At 41.4% G+C, this 26506-nt stretch overlaps 3 protein-coding genes across 4 annotated transcripts; 1 reads left to right on the forward strand and 2 right to left on the reverse strand.

Moving 5' to 3' along the window:
* Positions 1-726: 726 nt before the first annotated feature.
* On the reverse strand, positions 727-9962 carry LOC307243503 (coiled-coil domain-containing protein 63-like; the record flags this gene model as incomplete). The annotated part of the gene is made up of 12 exons (XM_080018333.1): positions 727-837; positions 1693-1874; positions 2263-2431; positions 2521-2603; positions 2769-2891; positions 6313-6539; positions 6854-6921; positions 7241-7354; positions 7445-7570; positions 7687-7876; positions 8855-8930; positions 9911-9962. 12 exons carry the CDS (start codon positions 9960-9962, stop codon positions 727-729), a joined length of 1521 nt encoding a protein of 506 aa, XP_079874459.1.
* Positions 9963-10582: 620 nt separating this feature from the next.
* Positions 10583-14078, reverse strand: nsa2 (NSA2 ribosome biogenesis homolog). The gene is made up of 6 exons (XM_080018027.1): positions 13938-14078; positions 12711-12898; positions 12474-12624; positions 12148-12327; positions 11268-11460; positions 10583-10858 (listed from the first exon to the last, which is right to left on the reverse strand). The coding sequence occupies exons 1-6, from the start codon at positions 13938-13940 to the stop codon at positions 10791-10793; spliced, it is 783 nt and encodes a 260-aa protein (XP_079874153.1). The 5' UTR covers positions 13941-14078; the 3' UTR covers positions 10583-10790.
* Positions 14079-14353: 275 nt separating this feature from the next.
* gfm2 (GTP dependent ribosome recycling factor mitochondrial 2) lies at positions 14354-24275 on the forward strand. 2 transcript variants are annotated; one of them, XM_080018002.1, is made up of 20 exons: positions 14354-14562; positions 14646-14730; positions 17287-17332; positions 17446-17543; positions 17627-17752; positions 18258-18346; positions 18462-18550; positions 18983-19043; positions 19124-19306; positions 19414-19494; positions 19610-19758; positions 20442-20582; positions 20684-20783; positions 21438-21624; positions 21973-22049; positions 22175-22313; positions 22838-23020; positions 23179-23294; positions 23389-23571; positions 23661-24275. In XM_080018002.1, exons 1-20 carry the CDS (start codon positions 14521-14523, stop codon positions 23787-23789), a joined length of 2304 nt encoding a protein of 767 aa, XP_079874128.1. In that variant the 5' UTR covers positions 14354-14520; the 3' UTR covers positions 23790-24275. The 2 variants fall into 2 exon arrangements, with proteins under 2 accessions (XP_079874128.1, XP_079874129.1); XM_080018003.1 differs by having other exon boundaries at positions 18282-18346.
* Positions 24276-26506: the final 2231 nt, after the last annotated feature.

Raw genomic sequence — 26506 nt, forward strand, 5'->3', positions numbered from 1 at the left:
ACTACCAAAGAGTGAAACCAGTGTCCACGTTTGACGCCTACCTGATGCCCAGGGTCGATGAACTTCTCGACCAGTTAGGTACAGCTTGTTTTTTCACGACACTGGATTTAACAAACGGCTACTGGCAGATTCCCTTGTCTCAGGAGTTCAAGGAAAATCTGAGTTCTCCACACCATTTGGCTTATACCACTTTCACATACTTCTGTTCGGGTTGTTCGGTGCCCCAGCCACCTTTCAGAGACTCATGGACCACGTCCTGCGTCCGCATGTAGCATATGCCGCGGCCTACCTAGATGACGTTATTATTCACAGTGACACCTGGGAGCAGCATATGCAGCATGTGGGCACTGTGCTTGAGTCCCTGAGGCGGGCTGGGCTCACCGCCAACCCAAAGAAGTGTGCCGTGGGATGGCTGGAGGTACGGTATCTGGGGTAACACATGGGCGAAGGCCTGGTCCGACCCCAGCTTGATAAAACCGCTGCGGTCGCAAACACGCCGAGACCCAAGACCAAGAGGGAGATGAGGCAGTTCTTGGGGCTGGCCGGCTATTATAGGAGGTTTGTCCCCAACTTTTAAGAGCTAACCAGCCCCTTGACCGGTACAGCACGGTTGAGGAATGTTTAACCATCCAGTGGGCAGTCGGTTCCCTCCGCTACCACCCCAGAGGTTTATACTGTAAAATGTCTGTTCTATCAACCTACTTAACAATGATACTGTAAACACACTCACAGAGATTGAATCTGTGGGATGAAAGACGTCTTAGATGCCGATCCAAGCTGCTCTCTGAGCCTCAGCCCGATGAGCTGCTCAGCGATGCACTGAAGGCTGTCGCTGTGCTGGGGGAGGGAAAGAGGTGTGCAGCATCCCCTATCAACCTTTTAATTGTTAAATCGAGTAGAGAAGCATTGCAGGTATGCAAAGAAATTGCAAATTAACATTAATATCACCAGTTGGCATGAAGTGGCATGAAAACAATGTATATGTGATGAGCAGGGGTGAGCTGGTATCGATCGGAATCGATTTTCCTACAGGCCCGCTCAGATCATCAACAAGCCAAGTAAGTAGAAGGAGGCTTCTTCACCCGGAGCTCAAACCCCATTGGCTCACAGAACTAGGGGTCTAAAGCTACACACACACAGAAACAGCCCGTTTTGCAACACTATGGTTTTGAGGCATGTTCCAGTGGGTTAAATGCATAATCTGACTGGTATTTTCAGCAAAAAACATAAAAACAATGTTTTGGGAACCTCAGAGACTATATTAACTTGAAAAGGAGCATAATAGCTCCCCTTTAAGTAATTTCATGGGACCTAATACGTTTACATTTTAAAGCAACACCAGCATTTTGACTTCTAACTGTGGGTGAAGTCCATGTTTTGACTTGGATTGTTTGCTGCTGTATCTATGGCTGTATCAACAGCTGTATTAAGTACAAGTGGTTGGGCAATGATGCTGTGATATATAATATACAGTATATAGGATTATGTGGTAGCCTATAGCCTTCATTGTTCTCTCCCCTGTTATAATGCATTGCTGCCTAGCTTTCAATCGTTTTAATTTGGATGCTGCTGTGTGCTGTTGTCATTGTTACTACGTGGCAAAGCCTCTCTGATTTGCCACTGCCCACCCGGACATCACGGCACGTTACTGTTCTTCTGTCTTCACCGATGAGGCCTGTAGTCTCCACATACCTTATGGTCAGCCATTTCCTTAAACTTGAGGTAGGACTGCAGCACAAGGAGCTCCTTGGCTCTGTCCTCCACCCGCTCCAGGTACTCCATGATGTTTTGGTACTGGATTCCAGAGGAGGCGCACAGCCTTTCTGCCATCTCAGAGTTGTCACATTCCAAAGTGTAGAACATTTTTTCCAGTTCTGGACAGTTTGTTGAAAAATATATATCAGTTTCAACCGTTTTAAGTGTCATACCACTATCGATAGGGACGACAGTTAAGCTCTGTTAAGTTGTAGCTCCACAAGAACATGGAAGCCAATAGTAAAATACCACTCCGGAATTTGGAGTCAACTTTGTCAATTTGATTAATTAGCATCAAGCCAGAGATCCAACTAGTGAGTGGAAATCAGCTGGATCAGTGCATGGCTGGAGCAAAAAAAATGGCAGGATCTAACTTTTTGAACCTGGAGTTTTCCAGCTCCAGGTAGGGGGATGTGGTAAGAGAGGAACAGACAAGACTGACAGGCAGAAAATCCATGATGGGTCAGTGATTGCGTGTTTCCCGACATCGCCGGGAGGCTGCTGTACCTGTCTTTAACTGATCCATAGTCTTCTCCACAGAGACAGTGCACTGGCAGTACATAGCGAGCTGTTGGTCTATGACCTCCTGCTGGGTGCTGATATCTCTCAGGATGGCCTGCTGCTGTTCATGCATCTGGCGATCCTGCTTCCGCGCCCTCTTGATTTCCCTGTGAAGCTAATGGCCAAACACGCAGTGTAAGCTGACAAGAGCAATGGCACAACATGATATTTGATATACGATACACAACGGATCTTGAGACCAACCGAATTGATTTGTTCACGGGTGGAGTCTGCCTGGATGTGCTGATAGCTGACAAAATTGAACAGAGCGTGATTCTGTTTTTCCACTGTGGGACACGGAACATAAATAAAGGACATTTGAATTACTAATTAAAACCACTATTTTTTTTTTTGTCAGACAGGTACAGATAAACGGAAATACTTAAACACAAGACAGATGGACGAATGGGAAAGACAGGCTCATGGATCTGAGGGGAAGCTTGGGGACTTACTCTTTGTGAATTGTTCGGCCATCTTGGACGGGTCTGTTTGTCCGGTCACTCTGTAGATCTTTTCGATGGCCTCCTCCATCTCCTCCAGCCCCGGCTCCTTACTCTTTTGTCTCTTATGCTGATCTGCATGGAGCAAGGTCAGGCACAGAGATGGAATGCTGTACTTCACACACCAGTGTTTCTCAACGTGTGGGCCCCGATTGTTGTGGTTAATTATTAACCCCCACAGAACAAGAAACTGATAACAGGTTATACTAAACCACCAGTATTCAAGGTATATATACTAAAAAACCTTTTAAAATTGTATGCTATAAAACCCAAAACTAAGAAAAGTAATAACATAACAGAAAGAACTTGCAAAAAGTCTTCTGCAAAAACAGGCCTAAACACCAGCCAAAAACAGTTGAAGCTAAGAAACAGGCCGAGGTCATGGCCAACATTAGGAAGAGGAAATATGCCCAAATATGGTAAAAATGGCGCGGGTGTTCCATCAACTCTCTTTACAGGAAAGGGAAATACTCCCAGTTACAAGACTGTGATTGGTTCACACCGCACAAGACTATGATTGGTTCCTTGGGAATCACCCCCAAAAGGAAAGGCTCCCCGGTAATAGGACTGTGATTGGTTCACACCCCAAAAGACTGATTGGTTCCCTGCACTGAAAGGGGCAGGGAAGAACTCCCTAGTAACTAGACTATGATTGGTTCCCTGCACTGAAAGAAGCAGAGAAGAACTCCCTAGTAACAAGACTATGATTCGTTCCTGGCGCTGAGAGGGGCAGGACATGTAATTGGAAGAGACAACATTTTGGGTATATGTGACCCACCTTTCTTGAAGGAAAATTCAATTTTTCCAGATTCGTGTGCCTTTGTATTTTTTTTTATCTCTCAACATATTTTCAAAACCGAGTTTGGTTTATAAATAGTAGAAAAATGTTAAACCGTGGAGTTAAATATTCCCATTAGATTACATGGGGAAAGGCAGTTCACTTACCAAGACGCTGAATAGCGCTGAACAACACCGATCGATCGTTTCCTTTAGAGTCACTGACGTCTCTTCCGTAAACAAGATGCGGGTCTTGTTGTGAAAGTTGTGAAAACTTTAATTTCCCTGTGTTGTTATGGATTACGAGAAGCAAGTGGAGGAAGATCTAAATCATATTGCAGACTTAAATCTGACCAGTGCAACAAACCCAAGTCAGTGTTAGTGCGTACTGGACGTCATTTTCAGCGATGATTGTCAGTTCTCCGACAGCGACGCTGAATCTGATATTATCTCGGACTTAGAGAACATTTCAAATAGTAGATTTCAACCTGAATGTGACGATGAAACTGCATATTTTCAAGAACCACTGGAGGAGACCACCGACGCCCGTTGTTGTTACAACGGAAGAAGTTGATGAGACTCAGATTTTCTGAGACTCATTGTTTTTGCCTTTTCTTCTATACTTTTAAACTCCAAATTAATTCAAATTTTATATAAAATGGATATTCTTTCTGTTAAATAAAAGCTTTTTTTATTCTTCTTTTATTTGCTTGATTTTCACAAGTGACACCTTGTTTGGAAGCTCTGATTCTCCACTTTCAAATGATGCGAAGAAAAATTTAAGTGGGTGGGTCACATATAAGGAGGTCCAAAAAATAGGTTTGTTAGTCAGCTCCGGGGCCCCACTCACTGTTTGTTGTTGTACTTGTTTCTTAGATACACAATAAACCTTTTCGCATCAGACTGTTCGGTTCCAGTGTTTTTTCTTTCAAGTTTTTGAGGCCAGAACAGATAGAAATGCCATCCAGAGATCCAGACTTTTTACGGGCCCAGGTCTGGACCTTTTTGGTCAAAACATGATCCAAAGCTTGGTCGTGGGTCCATTTTCAGTAAATCTAGTCAACTTCGATTCCCGCCTGGGGCGCTGTTGGCACCGTGCTCCGGCGGGTTATCTTCCAAAAACAGGAGCCTTTCTGTGTGGAGTTTGCATGTTCTCCCCGTGTTCACATGGGGTTTCCTCCACCTCACGTCAGTAAGGACCCCCACCAAAAACATGCACCCATCATCGTCTGACCAGCGATGGACACTTATCACCTGGTCCCCGGGCGCGTCCACGTATGCTGCCCACTGCTCCTGGCTGTGCCCCCGGAGGAAGGACAAGCCAGGATGGGTCAAAAGCAGAGGAGCCATTTCACCGGCCACCATCAAGCATGTGCATGTGTGTGTGTGTGCAAGCATGTGTTGTGGAGTGTCGTGTGACGATTAAAGACTGTTTCTGTTTCTTCTTCTTTAGAAATCGACCCGTTACCAATAGCCATGTTTGTCATGACACATCAAAACAAATCTTAGACTTAGATCTCTCAGACTCTTGACTTCATACAGTCAACGCTTTCTGTGCAGTGTGGATCATTGCAATGCTCTCCATGAATCGACCAATACATTTCCTGGTTCAATTAGAATTGGTATTTAAACAGTCCTCTTCATCATGCTGTTCACATTTTGACATCATGAGACCAAGACGACACCTAACAATTGATCAACAGTACCTTGCCATTGCGAGGCTTCAAACAGGATGTTCTCAGAGGGAAGTGGCCCGAGTGTCACAGAGTGTCATCAGCAGGTTGCAACAGAGATACAGAGAGACTGGAAGAGTCACAGAAAGGCATAGAAGTGGACGTCCTTTGGCCACATCCCACACTGATGAGCGCTTCATTGTGAACAGTGCCCTGCGGAACTGGATGATGAATGCCACTCAACTCCAGGCACATTTAAGGGAGGTGAGAGGCACCCAAGTGTCACGTCAGCCCATTCAAAACCGTTTACATCAGTGTGGTCTGCGTGCTAGATGACCTGCAAGGGTACCTGACCACACCACCAGGCACAGGCATCATTGTCTTGCATGGGCCAGGGAGCATTGACGCTGGACGAGGGACCAGTGGCCTCAGTGCTGTTCTCTGATGAAAGTCGATTCACGTTGAGCAGAAATGATGGCCGCCAACGATGTTGGAGACGTCAAGGAGAGCGCTATGCATCAGCCACTGTTGTCACCAGACGAGCCTTTGGTGGTGGTGGTGTTGTTACAGTGTGGGCAGGTGTGTCTAGTCAATACAGAACGGCCCTACACTTTGTGAATGGTACAGTGACAAGCCCATACTACCTGAATAACATCATTAATCCAGTCATTGTGCCCCTGCATGAACAACACAGGCCTAATTTCATCTTCATGGACGACAATGCTCCTGCTCATCGAGGTTGCATCTTTAGGGAACTGGAGACTGGGGTACCTCAAATGGAGTGGCCTGCACTTTCGCCAGACCGGAATCCCATAGAAAACCTATTGGATCAGCTGAGTCGCCGTGTTTGATGACCAAGGACAAATGTGGATCCTGAGCCTTGACCAGTTGAGAACCACTGCTCCAACACAGTGCCTACTTTACCCATCTTACACAGACAGAGCAAAGGTAATCTTTGTTTCCCTGACTTTCCCAGGCAGAACGGTATAGAATACCTAAATCCAAAAGATCGAGGCAAGTTCTTATCACACACTGAAATCCCTTACCCATGTCTGTCTTGGGGTGGGGGACTTTGGGAGAGTGGCCATATCCGTTGAGACCTGTCTCCTGGGGCAGCTGCTCCCTGCGCTCGGCGATCTTGATGCAGAGGAACGCCTTGAATTCGGAGTGGTGGGAGACCTCCCTCTCCAGCGCGTTCTTCAAGCTGACATGCTCAGACAGGTCTTTGACGTTGTTCTCTTTCAGCATTGTCTGTTTGCTGCGGACTACCAAGCTGGACGTGGCCAATCACAGGGGGCATTTCAGCACAACAGGAAGGGCATGCATTTTGTCAGAACGTGCCTACTATTGTGTACAAAACAAAGATGAAAAATAATCCAACTGAGGTTATGCATGAGGTACTGCGTGTTAGATGTCGTCACAGGATCAATTGTTCAGATTAACATCAAATAGCTTGTTATAGCCACATTATTGGCAGCAAAATAAAATGTAGATATTGTCTACATCACATGAAAAAAGCTAAACTTAATTTATTCTTCAGTAGATTTAAAAAATGTCAGATGGTAGATGGACTATAGTAGGCCTCACCCAGCCTCAAAGGTAGCCGTACAACAAGTCCTCAGGCGACGGATTTCGTTTTGAGCTTTTTGCTGCTCCTGAATGAAGAAACAAAGTCTTGTTGATCTCCAGGTTTTACGTATGAATCCCTTCCAAACATCCATGTATCAACCCTGGTGTTAGAACGTCCTTAAAATCAAGTGTTTTCTCTTCCCTATATAGCTACTTCAATCATGGCCCACACTTCCATGTTTCTAACACAAAAACCCTCAACTAGAGAATGAGGGAATTCATCTCCAATCCTCAATCTAGGCAGCCCAAGACACCAAGGATACCTTACACTAATCATTTTCTCATTGTCTCCTTATCCTGGCTTATCAGGGATGAGAGAAATCACAGGGAATCGACTCCACTCACCTTTTTCAGCTGAGTATGGACATGCAGGAACTCTCTCCTCTCCATTTGCAGGGTGCTCAGCTCTTCCCTCAGCTCTCCGTTCTTGACATGCAGCTCGTTAACACGTACGTGGGCCTACGCAGCCACATGGGAAAGCACATTTGTCGTTCTAATTCGCAACAGCCGTACCAGTCGAGTCAAGGACGGACAGAAGGAGACACTAACCCGGGTCAGATGGTCTTGCACAATGCGGTACGTTTTCAAATCTCTGTGCTCTGATTTCAACACATTATCCGATATTTTTTCTTTTTCTGCCTTCTGTCCTACAATCATCATCTCCAATTTCTCAATCTGAGGAGGAAGCGGTTGTAGAAGGTGAAGGTGATGTTTGCAGTAGATTTGTCTTGCGGCCTTCCACGGGGCAACATTAAAAGTGTAATTTGGTCAGAAAGTACCAAACATTTTACCTTCTGTCTCAAAGTGGCCTGTTTAGATTTCTCTGCTTCCATCGCCTTGTCTAGTTCATCTTTGGAGAGGAGGGTGGCGCCTAGTCTCTGTGCGATGCTGGTGATGGTGCCACTGTGGATACGGCTCTCTGAAATTCTGAGGTTACGCATCAGCTCCTCGCGCTCCGTACTGAGCTTCTGGAGCTCAGCTCTGGTGACCGTAAAAGACATACACACTAACATTCCCAAACATTTTAGTTTGTCACTTCACATACAATTGGATATATTTGGAGCACTGGAGTAAAGGTACCTTTACTTTGAAGATAATATAACCCAAGTATAAATAAAAGTAGTGCTCCAAATTACAACTTGAAAGGAAGCAAGAAAAAAAATTACACACATACTTTCCAATTGATGCAGATGAATTTTAGTTACCACTTAATATGGTACAGTAGACAAAATGTCACAACATACATGTAAAATTATCATGATCCTTTAAACATGAGTAAAAGCAGATCGATCGATAAATCAATCAATCTCGCTCCCTGTTGCGGCTGAATGGAAGTTACTGCTTACCGCTGTTTGCGAATGAGATCCTTGGCTTCCGAGCTGTATGACCTCGAGGCTTTTTCAATTGCGTGGTACTGTCTCTGCTGTTTGGAGAGCTCTGCTTCTGCTGCAAAATGAAATGGCTTATTACATAGTAAACACACGGCTACGGTACAGTATGTCTGGAGCCGTTTGAGTCGTCGATTCACTTTCATTCATTGATATGAAAGTGCTCATTTTAACTGTGAAACAAAGCTGAGAGTATGCCTTTCTACTCTAGATATGAAATAAAAACAGGAGAGCATGTGAAAATCAATCATATCTTATCATATCCGCCATGTTTGACGTGGGAGATATGATAAGAGCAGAATAAGAAAGGAATTGAAAAATTGCACCTATGGCCTTCTCAGGTAGTACGGACTTTAGATAAGGGTTTAAGATGTTGGGCCGGATACGCCCAGAACGGAGGTCCTTGGTGTACTCATATTTGCGTTATTGTGAAACCTACACAAGTATGCTTTAGTGCACAGTTAACCTTTTTTGAGTGTTAAGATGGACTTTCACTATGATCAGCATTCAGATGTCAGCTTAAATGAAACGAAAATGCACAAATGTAACTAGAAAAAGCAAGAAAGTTTACCGATAGTACAAATGGCCAACTGGCTGGTCCGGCTGCCAGGACCCCCCCTGCTCATGGTTCTTGGTTTTGTTGGAGACTAGAACAAGGAAACACGCTGTCAGTAGAAACAAAAGTCAAATAAGCAGTCACTACTTTTCATACACTAAGCAGCTGGTGATTTTGTTAACAATGATCACAATTTAATATATTTTGAGTTAGCTTTGCAACCATTAATTGTACGTTCCATAAATCAATGTAAATTTGATAGAACTAATACACTTACTGTCTATGTTAGGAAATTGTAGGTGGTGGCTTATGTAGTTCAGTAGTGACATCTAATGTTCAGGCTGCAGTCAAAATTTAGCTTTAGGTTGTCATGGTGATGCCATTTGATCGACAATCATGTCTACTGCTGAGGGTTCAGAATGGCCGAGATGATCCCTGCTGCACTCTTATTTTTTTGTCCAATCTGTGAGCTATGAGACTCGACTAGACTAGGAGTCTAGCAGACAGTCCCGGAGCTAGGAGACAGTCTAGCAGACTGTCTAGGAGCTAGGAGACAGTCTAGCCGACAGTCTAGGAGCTAGGAGACAGCGCAGGAGGCTGTCAAACACTGAGCTTCATAGAGGGAGATTTGTGACGTCACATAGACATGCCACCCAGTATGTTTACACATGTTCCCATGACGACGGGATATCACTGTGGAACTGTACTCATTCCCATAGGAAACCTTTTGGCCAAACATTTGGTACACAACACAGAATTTAACTATTTGCTGAAACTTTCCATAAATAATCTGCGATTCCCCATTGTTTTTGTGGCTTGAAGACTGTGGGAGTAACACGGCAAACCTTTGCTTGTAAAACTGCTGGGCCTTTGGGGCTGTTTCTCAAAAATGTAAAGCAAGATTATTTTTCCTTTAAAACTTTTTGTTTCAAAATTAGCTAGATGAGCTAGGACACAGTGTAGGGTAGTGTAGGAGCTAGGAAACAGCCAAGGAGACAGATGCAGACATTCTAGTAGCTCGGAAAGAGTCCAGGAGAGTATGGGAGACAGCCTATGTGAAAGGGGACCGACCGTCTAGGCGCTCGGAGACAATGTAGGCGATAATCTCAGAGGTAGGGGACATGACAGCTGGCACACTACCTCTTAAACATCACATTTCAGTGGGAATCATGTTTGTGTGTGAGCCCTTTTCCAGTATCAGATAAGTATTTTTGCCCTTTACAGTTCCTTCTTTGTCCCATGGAGACAAATCTTGCCAGTACTGTATAGCTTCCCTCTGATGTTTTCCCCCTTTACTCTCCTGTCACTTTCCCATCTTTCCCTTTGATATTTTATTTTCATTTGCCTGCAAAACATTTAGAAATGGCGTCAATGATAGTTAGCTTTGTAAGCAGTGGTGGTAGGTTTTTTTTCCACAAGTGAGCTGTTGGATCTTACATGCTTTACCTACAATTAAACACGCTCTTTGGTTCACATAGCGTTAGTTAATATACAATAGATTTCAGTTGACCATCATTTAATGTCCTTCTAATTCAAAATTTCATCAAATCAGAAGATCCCAGTGTTGATAAATAATTAGACCTAATAAAAGGTGTATTTTTATTTTGGGCACTTCATCTCTTTGTGTGGACTACTCATGTAAAGCTGCTATACTGCATCTGTATGTTTTGTAGATAATTTTGATAATGTGATATTCCCATTGTTCAATGTAATTAAGTATTCTGTAAAAAAAAACTCAAGTGCCAGTGTCGATGAGGTTTATTTACATTAATAACAAAAGAAAATCCATCAGTAATAAACCCCTTTGCTCCTGAATTTGAATGCATGAAATGCATGGATGTGTCTTGAGTTTTTCTGATGTTGATGATGCTGGTTGAACTTCTCTGTCTTCCGTGTTCGGTCCAAATAGTCCAAGCCAAAGGTGTTCAGTCTGTATAATGCAATTGTCCTTTTACACAAGCAGAACTGCGTTTATGCAGCCGTCATTCTCTGGATTATTTGTCACCTGGGCATATTTACCTGTTAAATAGAAACAAAGACCATAATTAAAGGAAGAAATAATGCACTTTTTTTTCTTTTTTTGGGGGCATTTTTTCACGTTTTGGTTGACAGTGATAGTGTGGGAAGAAAGGGGACAGACAGAGAGGATGACATGCAGCAAATGTATGCTTTATATATGGTGCGTGCTCCCATGTGAGCTACTGGGGTTCCCCGCAATTTGTTTGAATTGAGTACACCATGTTTTCAGACAAAATAAAATATAGTTTGTAATGGTAGTTTTGTAAAAGAGCATCAAATATATTGACGGTCACCAAATTTAAAACTGAATTAGGTCCAGGACAGCTGGCCATGTAAACATTTTTAATATTTAATGCAGTCATTACAGTTAAGGGATTTTAAATGAAGATTTGCCATGTTGAATACTGACCCCAGATGACCTTTCCTCCTTGGGTTACCAGGCCCAACTCGCTGACGTTGACCTCTAGGACGGTTCCTTTCGTGATGACTCCCAGGCTTGTGTACAGAGGGGATGAAGGGTTCTTCTTCACTCCGAGGATGGGGAGGCAGAATGTTGCTTTCAGCTCTGGGTGAGTGACGTGAGCCTTCTTGAAACGCAGACCCTGCAGTAAGAGGAGAAACAGCGTGTCAGTGGAGCTCTAAGGTAGATGTAGAATAGACTGGGGACAATAAATGAAAGGGGAGAGAGAGAGCGAGCGAGACTACTTTTCAGTATACATTCTCATATGCATTTGTCACAGAACAAATTCAGTCTAATACAGAATCAAGCCATTTCCATTCCGCTTACTTTTCTGTAAACAAAATAAACAAAGCTTTACTGACTCTTAGGTAACACATCTGCGACGCCAGTGATATGTTTGTGCTTGGTGTGAACCAATCACACTGCTCACAGGTGTAAATCTATGACTCTGGCGACACCTCAAGTCAAAAATGGTTGCATTACTTCAGAACAAAGTATCGATCAGAAATTTAAACCATAGAATTGAATTGCATCGGAGGATCATTTTTATTTAAAAAAAATTTCTAAACCAAGCCTCCCCCCCCCCCAGCGAATGTTTGTCAGGGCTGTTATCAACGGAAATAGACATCCAACAAGGAATGTGTAATTGTGCACATGTGCTTTATCAAAAACGAACCGCCTTGTCATGCAGAGGCACCTCAAGGACCTTTCACACATGGAGGCATCTCCTCCTGTTCCCTGATGCCAGTCGATCTGAACCATTCCCACAACCTCATATATACGCTCAGTCACCTAACCCCAATGTGGAGGTGCAGTGCATGACTCTTACCATGGGACGGATGAAACGCTCATATTTTGGGGGTTTACGGGTGAAGCCATCACCAACAAAGCACACTTTGGTGACCATTCTCTTCCATTGTTTCTTTTGCCTCTTCCCAGTTTTGATGACTTTGAGAACCTCCGCCTCGCCCTGGGCGCGCACCTTGGGCAGGGGCACCTCCCATTTTCCCTACAGAGAAAAGGAAGTAAGACAGCACTTCACGGGTATGTACTTAGGAGATTATCAGGCTCAATCCGTTTGTATTAGCTCTAGATAAGAGACAGCTGGAGCAAACCAACCAGCTCTGAAAACAAACAGAAACAAGAGACACTTACAGCCTTCTCCTTCCTCTTCTGTTTGATCATGTTGGAGAGCACTTTGGCACGAGACTGTCCCTCTCTGTCCAACAAGTACGCTGGAACTGCTCCCTCTGGAGTTTTGTCGTCGTTCTTCTGCTTTGTCTTCCGCTGCTCGTGCATTTTGATCCTGCAAAGTCAAAATTTAAATATTAAATGAATTGGATCCCCAGACTCTCAATGTCTACCCCAGAACCGCGAATGCCATGTACTCACGTTTTCTTCATTTGAATCTTCTCTGCATGTCTCTGCTTGTGATAAAGTTTGGCCTTTAGTCCAATCATTTTCTTGGCTTTGTGGGAGCGCTCATGGACCTCACGGCTCTCCTTCTTTCTCTTTCTTTCATGGTGGTCCAAGCGGTAGCCATGTCGCTTGCGGTGCAACTCAATGTGCTCGTTCTGTGGCTGTAGATCATTAGGAGAAACAATACATTCTGTAAGATTATTATTATAATTTTTTTAGTCAGCTAAATCACAACCACACATGGTACACATGCAATATGACCATGTAACCAGTGGCCACTCCAACACGGAGGTCAGTTCACGCCACATTTTCCTGTTTCCATTTGCTAATTCCCAAAATTCCCGCCACTGCTGCCTCATATGGATGAGTGAAGTTTTTGGTATATTTTATATATTTATTAAGATTATGTGTATGGAGAAGGTGGTAAATATTAATTAAAACGGTAAGTACAAATTTTTGGCATAATGCCTTTGTACAATAATTGTAAATTGTCATATTGAAAATGTTTAATAAATGTTTGTTATTCACCAAACTGGCATAGTTGTGCTTCACATCCCTAGATCAGCTGTAGGGAATACTGTGCATCTGTAATCTGAATTTTCGTGAGCCAACATACTCACCACCTCCACTAACTAATGTGAGAATCTCTGAAGATACATTTGTTCTACATTTACAGTACCAGTGCATATGAAAATATAACCTACCCAAAAGAAGAAAACAAAAAGCTAATAATTGTATATGGAAATCAATTTGAATTGTCGTACTGTGTATAGCTTTTGACATTTTTTAAGGACATGATTATACTACTAGTACATCAGGCTAACTGAAGGTAAACTGCATACTGCGCAACTAATTTTATATATATAATTTCAATGCCTAATTTAAATGTTTGTAAAAAAAAAAAAAAAATGTTCATGTTTGCATTATTGAAAATATTATAAAATTGTGAAATATACCTGGGGGTGAAAACCTTACAATCTAATACTATCGTAGTTTTAGCCACGTTTAAATAATTGTATTAGTAATATTGTATTTATTGTATGAAATATTTTTTGTCAGAAACCTTAATATGGCAAAGGTATATTTACAAACAACCCCCGTGTATAGAGTGAGAAGCCACATGGTAGCTAGCACACAGTGCTAACACGTTTGCCTGGTATTTAGACACAAATAAAAGTATTTAGGAAGGCACGCCCATACCATTTTGGACTTTGATGTTGTTCCTCACGGTAGCTTCAAGATGGTTTATTTTCTTCAAAACGGGAGATTATTTTGAGGGGTTTTTTTGTGACGGCTCAGGTCCCAGGTGTTGTTTTCCCCGAAGCCAAAACTTAAAGGAAGTACGTCATGCAAATGTGTCGACGTGTCCGTTTGTTCTTTTGACCGGGCTTGAGCACGCTGTGTCTGACAGTTGCCGTCATTTGTCAATTTGAGGATGGATTCGAGTAAATATTTAAACAGTACATACACATGTACACGCATTTATTTGTTTGCTCATCACATCCCACTTAATTGATATTCCAACGTGGTGGGTAACATGTTCGGAACCAATATGAAGTCCGATGTTCTAGGGGGAAGAATTTTGAAGCCGTACAGCAAAGACAAGAAGACGTGATTCGATGACACGATCAGAACGTTTGAGAACTGTTGTCTGGAGGACAAACAAAATATCCATTTCCATGCAGTGGTATCTCAAGGGATCACATTTATTACTAAGTGTGTAACACGTTTACAGCCCTTGATGCTCAGTCAATGGTGAGATGTTAGTGAATTAGTTCTGAAGATGCCTCCAAAGAGCTTTGGGACCTACAGCAAAATGATTTGGGTAAGTAAACGGAGGGTTTTACTTGACTGCCACTTGTTGGTTTTAACCATGCTTTTAATTATGTGTGGCTTTGTTATTCGCAGGGTAGGCATTTATTAAAAGCAGCAATCAAGATCAAGCCACTGAGAGTGAGCCGTCATGGAAAGAGACATTATAGCCTTCCTCCAGGTACACTATTTGAAGTTGTGATTAATATTAATTATTTTTTCCATTTCATTATTATAGTTGATTATGTTTTCTCTGTATTATTAGTCATAATAATAATAGTTCTTCTTCTTCTTATTATTATTATTATTTTATTCTTATTATTATTTATAATAATAAGTGCACTGGTACCCATCTTCAAGATAAGGGAGATGTACAGAACTGTAGTAACTACAGGGGAATAAAGTTGATCAGCCACAGCATGAAGCTATGGGAAAGGGTAGTGGAGGCTAGGTTAAGAGGAGAGGTGGGGATCAGCGAGCAGTAGCATGGTTTCATGCCAGGAAAGAGTACTGCAGTTGTTGTGCACTAATGTTTGCTTTAAGAATGCTGAGAGAGAGAGGCAGTATGGTATTACATGAGGAAGTCAGGGGTGGCAGAGAAGTATGCAAGAGTGGTACAGGAAATGTATGAGGGCAGTCAGACAGTAGTAAGGTGTGCAGTAGGCGTGATGAAGGCCTTCAAAGTGGAGGTGGGATTGCATCAAGGATCAGCTCTGAGCCCTTTCTTGTTTCCAATGGTGATGGACAGGTTAACAGATGAAATCAGTCAGGAGTCTCTCTGGACTATGATGTTCGCGGATGACATTGTGATCTGTAGCGAGAGTAGGGAGCAGGTTGGGGAGAGCCTGGAGAAGTGGAGGCATGCATTAGAGAAGAGAAATGAAAGTCAGCAGGAGTAAGACAGAATACATGTGCCTGAATGGGAGGGAGGGCGGCGAAAAGCTGAGAATGCAAGGAGTGGAGGTGGAGAAGGCGGATGAGTTCAAGTACTTGGGGTCGACCATCCAAAGCAGCAGAGAGTGTGGGAGAGAGGTGAAGAAGAGAGTACAGGCAGGGTGGAGTGGGTGGAGAACAGTGTCCGGAGTGATCTGTGACAGTAGGATTCCAGCAAGAATGAAGGGAAGGTGTGGAAGAAATTCTTCTCCATTGATCGGTGAGGTTAATCTGCCCGCTACAAGACAACAAAGACTGAGAATGTTAAAGATATTTATTCTGCAGAATAAAGAGAAAGATTCAGTACTGCTCCAAAGCAGTGTTCTGACCAGTCTGCTTTTATTTCTGATGAAGAGGGCTTTATACAAAAACAGAGGATGTGGCTTTGGTCAGAAGTAATTTACAAGACTGTCCCCCTCAACTGTCTCCCTGGGTGTTACCCTCAAATAGTGAATTCACAGGTACTTGCAAGCTTTTGCTGGCAGACACGGATAACAATCCCTTAGGGGCTCCTGGAAACACAGGGGCGATGTTTTAAACACCCCCTTTACAGGTAGAGGCTATTGTCCTCATTCTTATAGTTGATCATATGTATTTTTCTCTCACAAAGGTCTACAGGACGGCAGTGAAACCAGCTATGTTGTACGGTTTAGAGGCGGTGGCACTGACAAAAAGGCAGGTGGCTGAACTGGAGCTGGCAGAGTTGAGGATGTTGAGATTTTCATTGGGAGTGACAAGGATGGACAGGATTAAGAATGAGTACATTAGAGGGACAGCTCAGGTTGGACAGTTTGGTGAAAAAGTGAGAGAGGCCAGATTGAGATGGTTTGGGCACGTGTGTAGGAGAGATGAGAGTTACATTGGGAGGAGGATGCTGAGGATTGGGCTGCCAGGCAAGAGGAAAAGAGGAAGGCCAAAGAGAAGGTTTATGGATGTGGTGATGGAGGACATGCAGGCAGTTGGTGTCAGGGGGGAGATGCGCAGAACAGAAGGTATTGGAGGCAGATGATCCGTCATGGTGAGCCCTAACGGGTAGCAGCCGAAAGAAGAAGATTATTTATAATAATAAATTCATAATATTTATACATTTATTCATCATTATTAATGATAAGATTTTTAATCTTGGCATTCTTTTGAACATCATCATTGATGTTGAAGTTGAAAAAGTCAAGCTATTTCTCTCAGAACTCATTCCCGTCCAGCCACTCCATACGCGAAGACAGACAACTTGAGCTGATGCTGTGTTAAAAGGAGACTCTGAAACTGTGACTCGAGCTGCGTTTTACAAAACCGGGAAAACTATAAACTGTCACAGAAGGTATCTTCGCACTGCAGGAAGGTTCTAAGAATGTTTGCAGGCTTGCATGTTTGTCACTTTCTTTTGTGTGCGCACCGCATGATCCCGGAACGATCATAATTGTTTAAAAACCTTGTTCTCAAGAGATATTTAAACTGAACGACAGAAGAACATTCAGTGACATAGGTGATCGGTGAATGGTCCAGACGCGGGTCCGTGGGGATTGGTCAGACACATGAGCATGAGAAATACTCATGTGTAAAAAAACAAGAAAAATTTGATACTTCTTTTGTCTTTATGTATAAACTTTATGTATTTAAAAAAACATTAGATGTAAAGGCACTGTAAGGCTGATCACAGCATTATGGAAATTCTGAAAATTGTACCTATCTAAACTGGACTCTATGTATTGCTGCCTGAAGCGATAGTTATTATAATTATCATCTTTCTTACATGCATTGACCCTTAAATTGCCATGAATTTACTCTTTTTTAAACATTTATACAGATAATGTTAAACCATTGAGAACTGTGGTCCATCCGGATGTATCCAAGTAAGTGAAATAATTCTTTTTTTTTTTTTTTTTTTTTTTAATGTATTTAAAATGTTTAATTACACTCACAAATTCCAACGCCCCTCTTATTGTCCATCCTGTTTGTCCTGAAGGATTAGAAATATCGGCATTATGGCGCACATAGATGCTGGAAAGACAACGACCACAGAGCGAATGCTTTACTATTCTGGATACACAAGGATGCTGGGAGGTGTGTAGGACAGTGAAGATGGAATTGTTATTCACTCGTTTCATTTTCTCCGAAGGAGTTTTAACTCTCCTGTTCTCCCTCAGACGTTGACGACGGGGATACAGTTACAGATTTCATGGTTCAGGAGAGGGAGCGTGGGATCACCATACAATCGGCAGCCGTCACCTTTGACTGGAAAAAACATAGAATCAACCTCATAGACACTCCAGGTAAAGATTGGTGAACATTCTTATTGAAGTGTTATTAACAGGGGTTATTACCGGGTCCTTGAGGTGCTTGCGTTTTGTCCTCAGGAATTGGAAGTACTGGAATATCTTGAAAATAGCCCCCTTATTGTGCTGAAGTGCTTGATAAGTCCTTGGAAAAAAAAATGCTGTCATCAAAAACTTGTGATTTTCCCCCTAGTTTTGTTATTCAAATTGTGACGTAATAAAGTTTTGCTTCCGGAATCGCTTTTACAACATAGATTTATGGCATGATGATGCATTTGATCCAGCATGGTTGGAACAACACACTTATAATAGTAGATGACAATGAGATTACTAATATATACAGTACATAAAGTCCTTGAAAATGGAAAAAATAGTGCTTGAAAAGTACGTGTACGTGTGTGTGTGTGTGTGTGTGTGTGTGTGTGTGTGTGTGTGTGTGTGTGTGTGTGTGTGTGTGTGTGTGTGTGTGTGTGTGTGTGTGTGTGTGTGTGTGTGATTTCAGGACATGTTGACTTCACGCTGGAAGTGGAGCGGTCCCTGCGAGTTCTGGATGGGGCTGTCGCAGTTTTTGACGCCTCTGCTGGGGTTGAGGTTTGCTGCCTTTCTTGAAAAAATTTTTTTTTTCGAAGTTTAAAATGTGCACATTAGAGGTAAGTGCTTAAACATATTTACAAATTTTGCTCTGTATTTTTTGTCACGTCACCAGGCTCAGACTCTAACAGTATGGAGACAAGCAGAGAAGCATCAGGTGCCCTGTATTTGTTTCCTGAACAAGATGGATAAGCCCACAGCGAAGTAGGTCAAACCTGCAGCCTTGTGGATAACCCCAGTTCTTACCGGGTCCTTGAGGTGCTTGAAGTGTTTGAATTTCGTCCTCAAAAATTGAAGTACTGGAATACGTTTTTGTTCTGAAGTGCTTGAAGAAAATTTGCGATCATTGAAAACCTGCGATAGTCCCCCTGGTGTTGTTATTCAAAGCATAATAATGCGTACTACAAATTTTGGACTATGCCAGGGAAATAATAGTAGATTACAATGAGGTGTGTGTGTGTGTGTGTGTGTGTGTGTGTGTGTGTGTGTGTGTGTGTGTGTGTGTGTGTGTGTGTGTGTGTGATACAAAATGTAATACAAAGCACTTAAAAACAAAAGTCCTTGAAATTCCTTTTGTAATGCCAGAATGAACCCCGATAACCTTTCTGGTTAAAACGCTTTACATATTTCCCCCAGCTTCGGTTTTGCTGTCGAAAGCATAAAGGAGAAGCTGAAAGCCACCCCACTCATACTTCAGGTAAATAGGATTATTATTTATCATGATGATGTAAATCCACAAAGGCCATTGTCTGTTGCCTGTTAATAACCGTTTCACAGATTCCAGTAGGGAGTGGGAAGAACTTCAAGGGGTTAATTGACCTGGTAAACAATCAGAAAATGGTGTGGACAGCAACATCTAAAGAGGACGATGGACGTACATATGAGACAACAGCCCTCAGCCAATCAGAATGCTCGGAACATCTGGAGGCCCAAGAGGCTAGGGCAGCGTTGATTGAGCAGGTAACATAGGACATTATTCAACTTAAAAAACACATATAAAATGAATCAGAAGATATTATCATTGATATTTATAATGCCAATGAGTCTCTCTGTTATTTTTATTTTAGGTCGCAGATCTGGATGACGACTTTGCTGAACTGCTGCTGACCGATTTTGGTGACAATTTTGATTCTGTACCCTCAAGCAAAGTAAGCAACTTAGTTTCAGATGGGACCAAGGATAGAAATAATCTACTTTAAGCAAGTGTGGTTAGTGAAATGCCCTTTAACCTGTGATTGTTTTACCTTTGTCATCTGTCATCAGCTTGAAGACGCTCTGCGGCGTGTGACTTTGGCCCAAAAAGGGGTTCCCGTGGTGTGTGGGAGTTCTTTGAGAAACAAAGGCGTTCAACCCCTCCTTGATGCAATCACCGCCTACCTTCCTGCACCCAACGAGAGACACAGTGACCTGGTGTAAGTCAGGTTCTATGCCATTTAAGAGAAACACAAACTATCACAGCAATATTAAAAAAATATATCTTAAATCTGAGTATTTTGTTGTGTTGTCGTGGGTCAATGACATGGCGCAATCTTTTTTGTGTTTGCGTCATTTATTATTCAAATAAACTAGATATGAAGACTTATTATTTTTGTATTTAATTCTGTTTTCCTAAGTTATATCTGTTATTTATCATTAAGTTTAGTGTATATTGGCAGATTTTTTTTTTTTTAGTGGGTACAGTTAAATGTTATTTTCCAAATTTTCAATATATTTCCTTTTTCTTTTTTCATATTTTTAGTCTGTCTATATGTATCTATCTGACTGTCTTTCTGTGTGTCTGTCTCTCAAATTGGAAAAATCCTCTGTAAAGTACAGTCAATTTGAAGCCACTGTCAAGAAAAATAAAAAAGTTCATTTATTTTGGGAATTTTGTGGGGTAGACATTTTTTTTACTTAAAAAAAATATATATATATTAAAATGTCAGGCAGTGCTTTTTATAGACATGTGAATTAATGTTGTTGTTTTTTTTTCCAAAATCAAGAACTATAAATGCATGTATCTCAATATATATTTTTTACTCCCCTTTTAAAACCTTATTCGTCATTTATCCTCAGTACTGTCTGTGGCCCCATTGGTCTGTATATCCCTGCACAGGCGGTGGTACAAGGAGGACTTGTGCGCTCTGGCTTTTAAGGTTCTCCATGACAAACAACGAGGTCCTTTGGTGTTTCTTCGGATCTACTCCGGGACTTTGAAACCCCAGACGGCCGTCCACAACATCAATAGGAACAACACGTAGGTGCTTCAACGTTACAGCCACATTACAGTCACTGTTCTCCAAACTCGGCGCTGGCTAGCTATGATCTTCTTATTGCGATGAACTGTTTTCTCTGTAGGGAGAGGATGAGCAGGCTGCTGGTTCCATTTGCCGACCAACACATTGAGATCCCCTCTCTCACGGCGGGAAATATTGCTCTAACTGTGGGACTCAAGCAGGTAGAGCATCCTACACCTTAGAGCCTGTGCTACAACTACCTACTTACAGCACTTAAGGAACTTTTTCAACTAAGTTTACTCAGTTTCGGAGACTGTCGACTTTAACCCCCCCACATTTCAAAGCAAATACAGACAGTCACGTTACTTAGGTTTTTAATGTTCAGGATTTATATTTATACTTGTATATCTTTTAATGACACCACCTAGGCTATTTATTTTGTTCATTGTTATCAGGGAAACTGTCTGTAAATTGTCTCGGCAGCGCAGATCAAAACAGTATAGTAATAAAAAAATAAATACATTTAAAAAAGGCAGTATGTGCAAAAATGTGAGAATATACAATAATTACCATATACACTTAGTTTTGTAATAAATACAGATATAACCTATAAATAACAATTAGAGTTTTGTTGCAAAGTTTATTATTCCTTTTTTTTTTCCTTGTATGTTTTACTTTTGGACTACTTCCTCAAAATTTTTTAGGTATTTTATACAATTTTTCCTTTTTATTTTTATTATTATTTTTTTCTGTTCTTTTTAGGTTATATCTGTATTTATCACTGGGCTTTGTGTATATTGCCATATATTTATTGTCTTCAGTCAGGTTAGGTTTATTGGATGTTTATTAAATTTATAATTTATCCATCTATTCAGACAGTCACAGGGGACACCATTGTCTCATCCAAGGCCTCGGCAGCGGCTGCCGCTCGACGGGCACGGTCAGAGGGGCGGATGGGGACGAATCCCGGGGACCAAGGCAGCGTCATACTGTCTGGTGTTGAGGTCCCCGAGCCTGTTTTCTTCTGCTCCATAGAACCACCCACCATGGCCAAACAGGCAGGTTAGTGCACATGGTCTGAACGGGGTTCTCCCAGGTCCTTGAGGTACTTGAATTATGTAATTATGTTTTCGAAAATTTAAGTACCAGAAAGTAAAGGAATACCTTGAAAATAGACCCATTTTGTGCTGAAGTGCTTTCAAAGTCCTTTTAAGTTTTCAGTTTTTGAAAATCGGGGAAAAGATTTTGAAAGTCCTTGGAATTGTAATGCCAGAATGAACCCTGTCTGAGGCAAATGTCATTTTCCACTTGAGCTTCTTACTGTGAAATCACAGTGTTTAGAATTGATGAGAAATGCCTTTTGTAAGTCTGCAGTCTAAATAATTACATCATCAAACCTTTTTCTTAAAGATCTCGAGAACGCACTTGCTTGCCTTCAGAGAGAAGACCCCAGTCTGAAGGTCAGGGTCGACGCTGATTCTGGACAGGTAACACCATAATGAGATTAGCGAGATGTCATTGAGACCTCATCTTAAAAGTCATGCGTAGCCTTTTTTTTCTTTTTTGTTTACACTACAAGACTTTTGATTATTTGCCAAATCTCTCCTCTCAGACTATTTTATGTGGAATGGGAGAGTTGCACATCGAGATTATCCATGATCGGATCAGAAGAGAGTACGGCATCGAGACTCACCTTGGCCCACTGCAGGTGGCCTACAGAGAGACCATTCTCCAACGTGTATCTGTGACAGGTAGGGAGGGAGGGAGAGGGAGAGAGAGAGAGAGAGACCGAGAGACCGACCAGGTCCCTGAGGTGCTTAAAGGTCTTGAAAAGTTACCCCTTTTGTGACCTGGTTTTAATATTTAAATCGTAACGTCATACACATTTTCCAGAATGGCTTTTACGACATAGATGATGCCACATTTAATCCAGCATGGTTGTAAATAGATAAATAATTAATAGATAAATATAAATAGGTGACAATATTTTAATTAATAAAGATCACATTTAAATCGTATTATATTTGCTTTGCGTGAAAATGAAAAAGAAGTGTTTAAAAAGTCCTTCAATTTCATTTTGTAATGCCAGAATGAACCCTGGAAGACAAATAATAATTATATTAAATAAATAATTAAAAAATAATAATTATTATTATTAATAATAATAATAATAATAATAATAATAATAATAATAATAATAATAATAATAATAATAATAATAATAATTAATTAATAATAATATCTTTTTTTCCCCCCTCATTTGTCTGCATTACAGAGACCCTGGATCGTACGTTGGGGGAAAGAAGACACGTGGTGACGGTGACCTTGGCTGTGAGTCCGACCGAGGATATCTCCACGGGAAGTTCCCTCGGCATAAGCTTCGAAGAGGAAGTGGCTCAGCTCTCGTCTGAATTGAGAGAGGCTGTAGAGAACGGCGTGCAAAGTGCTTATCTTCAAGGTGACATACAGTAGAGCCTAAAGTTATACTCCCAACTCAATAATCCTGCTTTGTCGTACACCCGGAGAAAAACCAGGGCATGTCGGCAAACATGCCCATGATTTGGGATTCATCCTCAAATAAAAGCTTTATTCCTTAACCTTTCCTCACTCCTCAAGGTCCTTTGCTGGGTTATCCAGTTCAGGGTGTCTGCACGTTGATCCAGAGTGTCAACATTGAATCGGGGTCGTCTCTCGCCATGGTGTCTGCATGTGTGTCTCGCTGCATGTTGAAGGTACATAACTGCACGTCGCATTGGAAAAATCACACGTTAATGACTTCGCTCTCAGAATTGAAGTGCCCGCTTATTTGCGATTTGATCGACGCAGGCTCTGAGTCAAGCGGGCGGCCAGGTCCTGGAGCCCATGATGTCGCTGGAGGTGACCGTGGGGGAGGAGCACTTGAGCGCCATATTAAGCGATTTGGCCCAAAGACGCGGGACCATCCGAGACATTCAGAATCGCCAGAGCGACAAGCTGCTGCTCGCCACCGTTCCCCTCGCCGAGTTGATGGTGAGTCACGAATGACACAAGGAACCTGTTGAAAATAATAACCCGGTTGTTCTTTTCTGAAGTCGTACCTTTTCCTCCTTCACAAAAAGGGCTACTCCACAGTCCTTCGGACGCTGTCCTCCGGAAACGCCACCTTCACCCTACAGCTGGACACGTACGAGTCCATGAACCCTCAGGACCAGAGCGTCCTGCTCAAACGACTGGCTGGCCTGGTCTGAAAGTCACGTTCCAAAGGACTTCACGTTCAAAGGACTACCAGCTTATATTCAAATGTACAGTTTCTCTCTCATGTCTCAGTCTGGGGAGATTTTATGGTCATGTCTTTTGAAAATAACACAGCACAGCATAGGTCCTCTCTGCTAAACACTGTGTCAATCATGCTTTCATGTGTCGCCAGAAATAAGATGAGCCAATATCACCGTGTTTGTCGTATTGTGTTTGTTTATTTATTTAGTAAAGAATAATATTTTCACTAAATGGGAAAAAAAAAATCTGGATCTGTTTCAGTCTCTTTCTCTCTAAAGAACAATTTCTGACAAAATGTCAATTTTAATTTATTATTAATAATTTGTTTTTTTTTATTTTTCTGATCATACATTATTGTAAGAGTATCAGAGTTTGGGGATATGCGAATTCTGACGTGAAAATGGTGCCATTACTTGCTTCTAAATGCTAAATAATATGATAAAATCTCATGGACCATGTTTGTGCCATTTGTGTTTTTTTTTATTAAAAGAGCTTTTTTTTTTTAACAATATTGAAATATTAGTCAGAATAAGATTGCTCTCCAAATTCTATTATTTTTTTTATATAAAGTTGCTACTGTAGTGGGGAGCAACTTTAGCCTCAGAGAAAACCGATTGACTTTACTGATAAAAAAAGCTTATTATTAAATTGGAAAATACCGCTCAATTGGTTGCGACAAAGGTAGAAATAAAACAAAAACTTATTGAAGACATAACAGTTGTTTATTAATTGTCGACCGACAATAAACCTCATATCTGCTCAGTGTCCTGATTAGATCTCATGACAAAATGACTTTGACACAGTTGTACTTTGTTGGTCCTTGTTACCCTGTAAAATCTAACAGTACTATCAGTACTATACAATCTAATGCATACGTTTATTTAAAAATAAAGTTATAGAACAATATATTCTGTATATATAAAACTCCAATTATAGTTTCTTATGTGCTGTATATATACAATACAATACCAGCTCTTTCAACCCTTGCTCCCTCTGAACAAAGTTCTCCGTTGTTCCTTGACAATATATTCAAACTCATGCTATTAAACCACCCAGAAGTTGTAAAAAAAACAAGGACGCCTCCTCAGATGAATCACGCACTGCTTCATGAAACTGCCGTTGACCTTTATTTTAATACTGGTTATGGCTCTACTCAGTAACATCTGTGAGGTTGAGATAAGCAGAGGATGAAATGATCTAATTGTCCCAAGTCAATATTTGACATTGCCATCGGGGGCAAAGGTAGAGGTCTTTATCCTTTAAAGAGATCCACAAACAACATTTGTGCTGACGTGAGTGATGTTGCTAAACCCCCCTCCAACCTCCAAAAGTCAATTTTCATTCAGCTTGAAAATTAAACTGAGGAGAGTTGCTCTGATTCACGGCTCAGGTCATTCACACAGGCCATGCACACTAATCTTCACGTAGAATATCGCCCAGGAAGCAAACTCGACTGAGGATTTCAATATTCAACACAACCACTTGATCAGTCAGAAAAAATCAATAAAAATACAGCAAATTTGGAGTAATCTCCAAAAACATTTTTTTTTTTTTTTTTTGGCCCAGTCTTCATCCAAGCCAAATTCAAATCAAGACTCAAGATTCAAGAGGTTATTTGTCATATACATATACATACGGGCATATAAAGCCAAGACGCACAATAAGCTCTATAAGCTCTAAAAATACCAAGAATAATTAAATGTGCGTAACTGACACAAGGTGCTCGCTCAATTATATAATAGATTTAATAGTCTGTGTTGTATTAAATATACATTTAAATCCCCCTAAATGAAACAGAGAACGTCGCACAGGAGGAGGCATCAGCAACCATTATCAATGTGATTCACAATTGTATTATCCATTGTCATAACATAGCATTAAATTATTTAGAAGAAATTAGTTCATTCTATGATTTAGTTCCAATGCCGTCACATACTGTCAAGCAGAGTTAGACCGTGTACACCATGAGACCTCTCTAGCTGTAGCCTACTGAGGATGTTTGCTCCTTCAGAGAGAAGACCCTGCGGTCTGTAAGTCAGCGATGACCCTGATTCCATAATTGGATCAACCAGGTACTATTCTATTAACAGATCATTTTTAATATCATGCCCAGCCGTTGTTTTTCTCACATCACAATATTGAATGAAATCATCTTTGAATATCTACCAATATATTTTATTTTATTGTGTGGCATGGGAGAGTTGCACTTTGAGTTGATTTATGATGGAGGGTAGGGCACCTCAGGGAAGGTGTACATATTCACAAGCGGTATTTCGAGGTTTCATAGTTAAGCAATTGGCTGGAGCCTCGCACGCTATAAGGGGCCTCGTGAATTTGTGTGGATTTTATAAAAGAAAAACCCTGTTTTTCTTTGTCTCTCCAGCGATTGGCCCAGTATCCCAATAGTTAGAATTAGGGAAAAAAAAAATCCCCTTAGAAAACTTCATTACATAACCATGTGAATAAGCAAAAGTAACAATAAAGGTTTACCATCAGTACAACACCTAGTCTGATAAATGACATTATTATACTGTTCAATATGGGGGATTTTTTTTAAGTCTGAAACATTCTAATTGATATTTCATTAAATTACCCATCATTCTGTGATCAAATATATTCCTCCATATCTAGTCCTAAAACAGACACGTATAAAACATTCCTGTTCCTTGAAACAAATGACTGGAGGACA

Source organism: Zeus faber (assembly GCF_960531495.2).
Source record: "Zeus faber genome assembly, chromosome: 17".
Taxonomy (NCBI): domain Eukaryota; kingdom Metazoa; phylum Chordata; class Actinopteri; order Zeiformes; family Zeidae; genus Zeus; species Zeus faber.

Excerpts from the sequence above, each read along its gene's own strand:
- nsa2 (XM_080018027.1), bottom strand. Across the intron at positions 12,328-12,473 it reads AGAAGAGGAAGGAGAAGGCT|GGAAAATGGGAGGTGCCCCT; the intron begins GTAAGTGTCTCT and ends TTTTCTCTGTAG. Across the intron at positions 11,461-12,147 it reads AGCGTTTCATCCGTCCCATG|GGTCTGCGTTTCAAGAAGGC; the intron begins GTAAGAGTCATG and ends CTCTTACTGCAG.
- gfm2 (XM_080018002.1), top strand. The coding sequence starts at position 14,521 with ATGCCTCCAAAGAGCTTTGGGACCTACAGCAAAATGATTTGG. Across the intron at positions 19,307-19,413 it reads GGGCAGCGTTGATTGAGCAG|GTCGCAGATCTGGATGACGA; the intron begins GTAACATAGGAC and ends TTTTTATTTTAG. Across the intron at positions 23,295-23,388 it reads TGTCTCGCTGCATGTTGAAG|GCTCTGAGTCAAGCGGGCGG; the intron begins GTACATAACTGC and ends TGATCGACGCAG.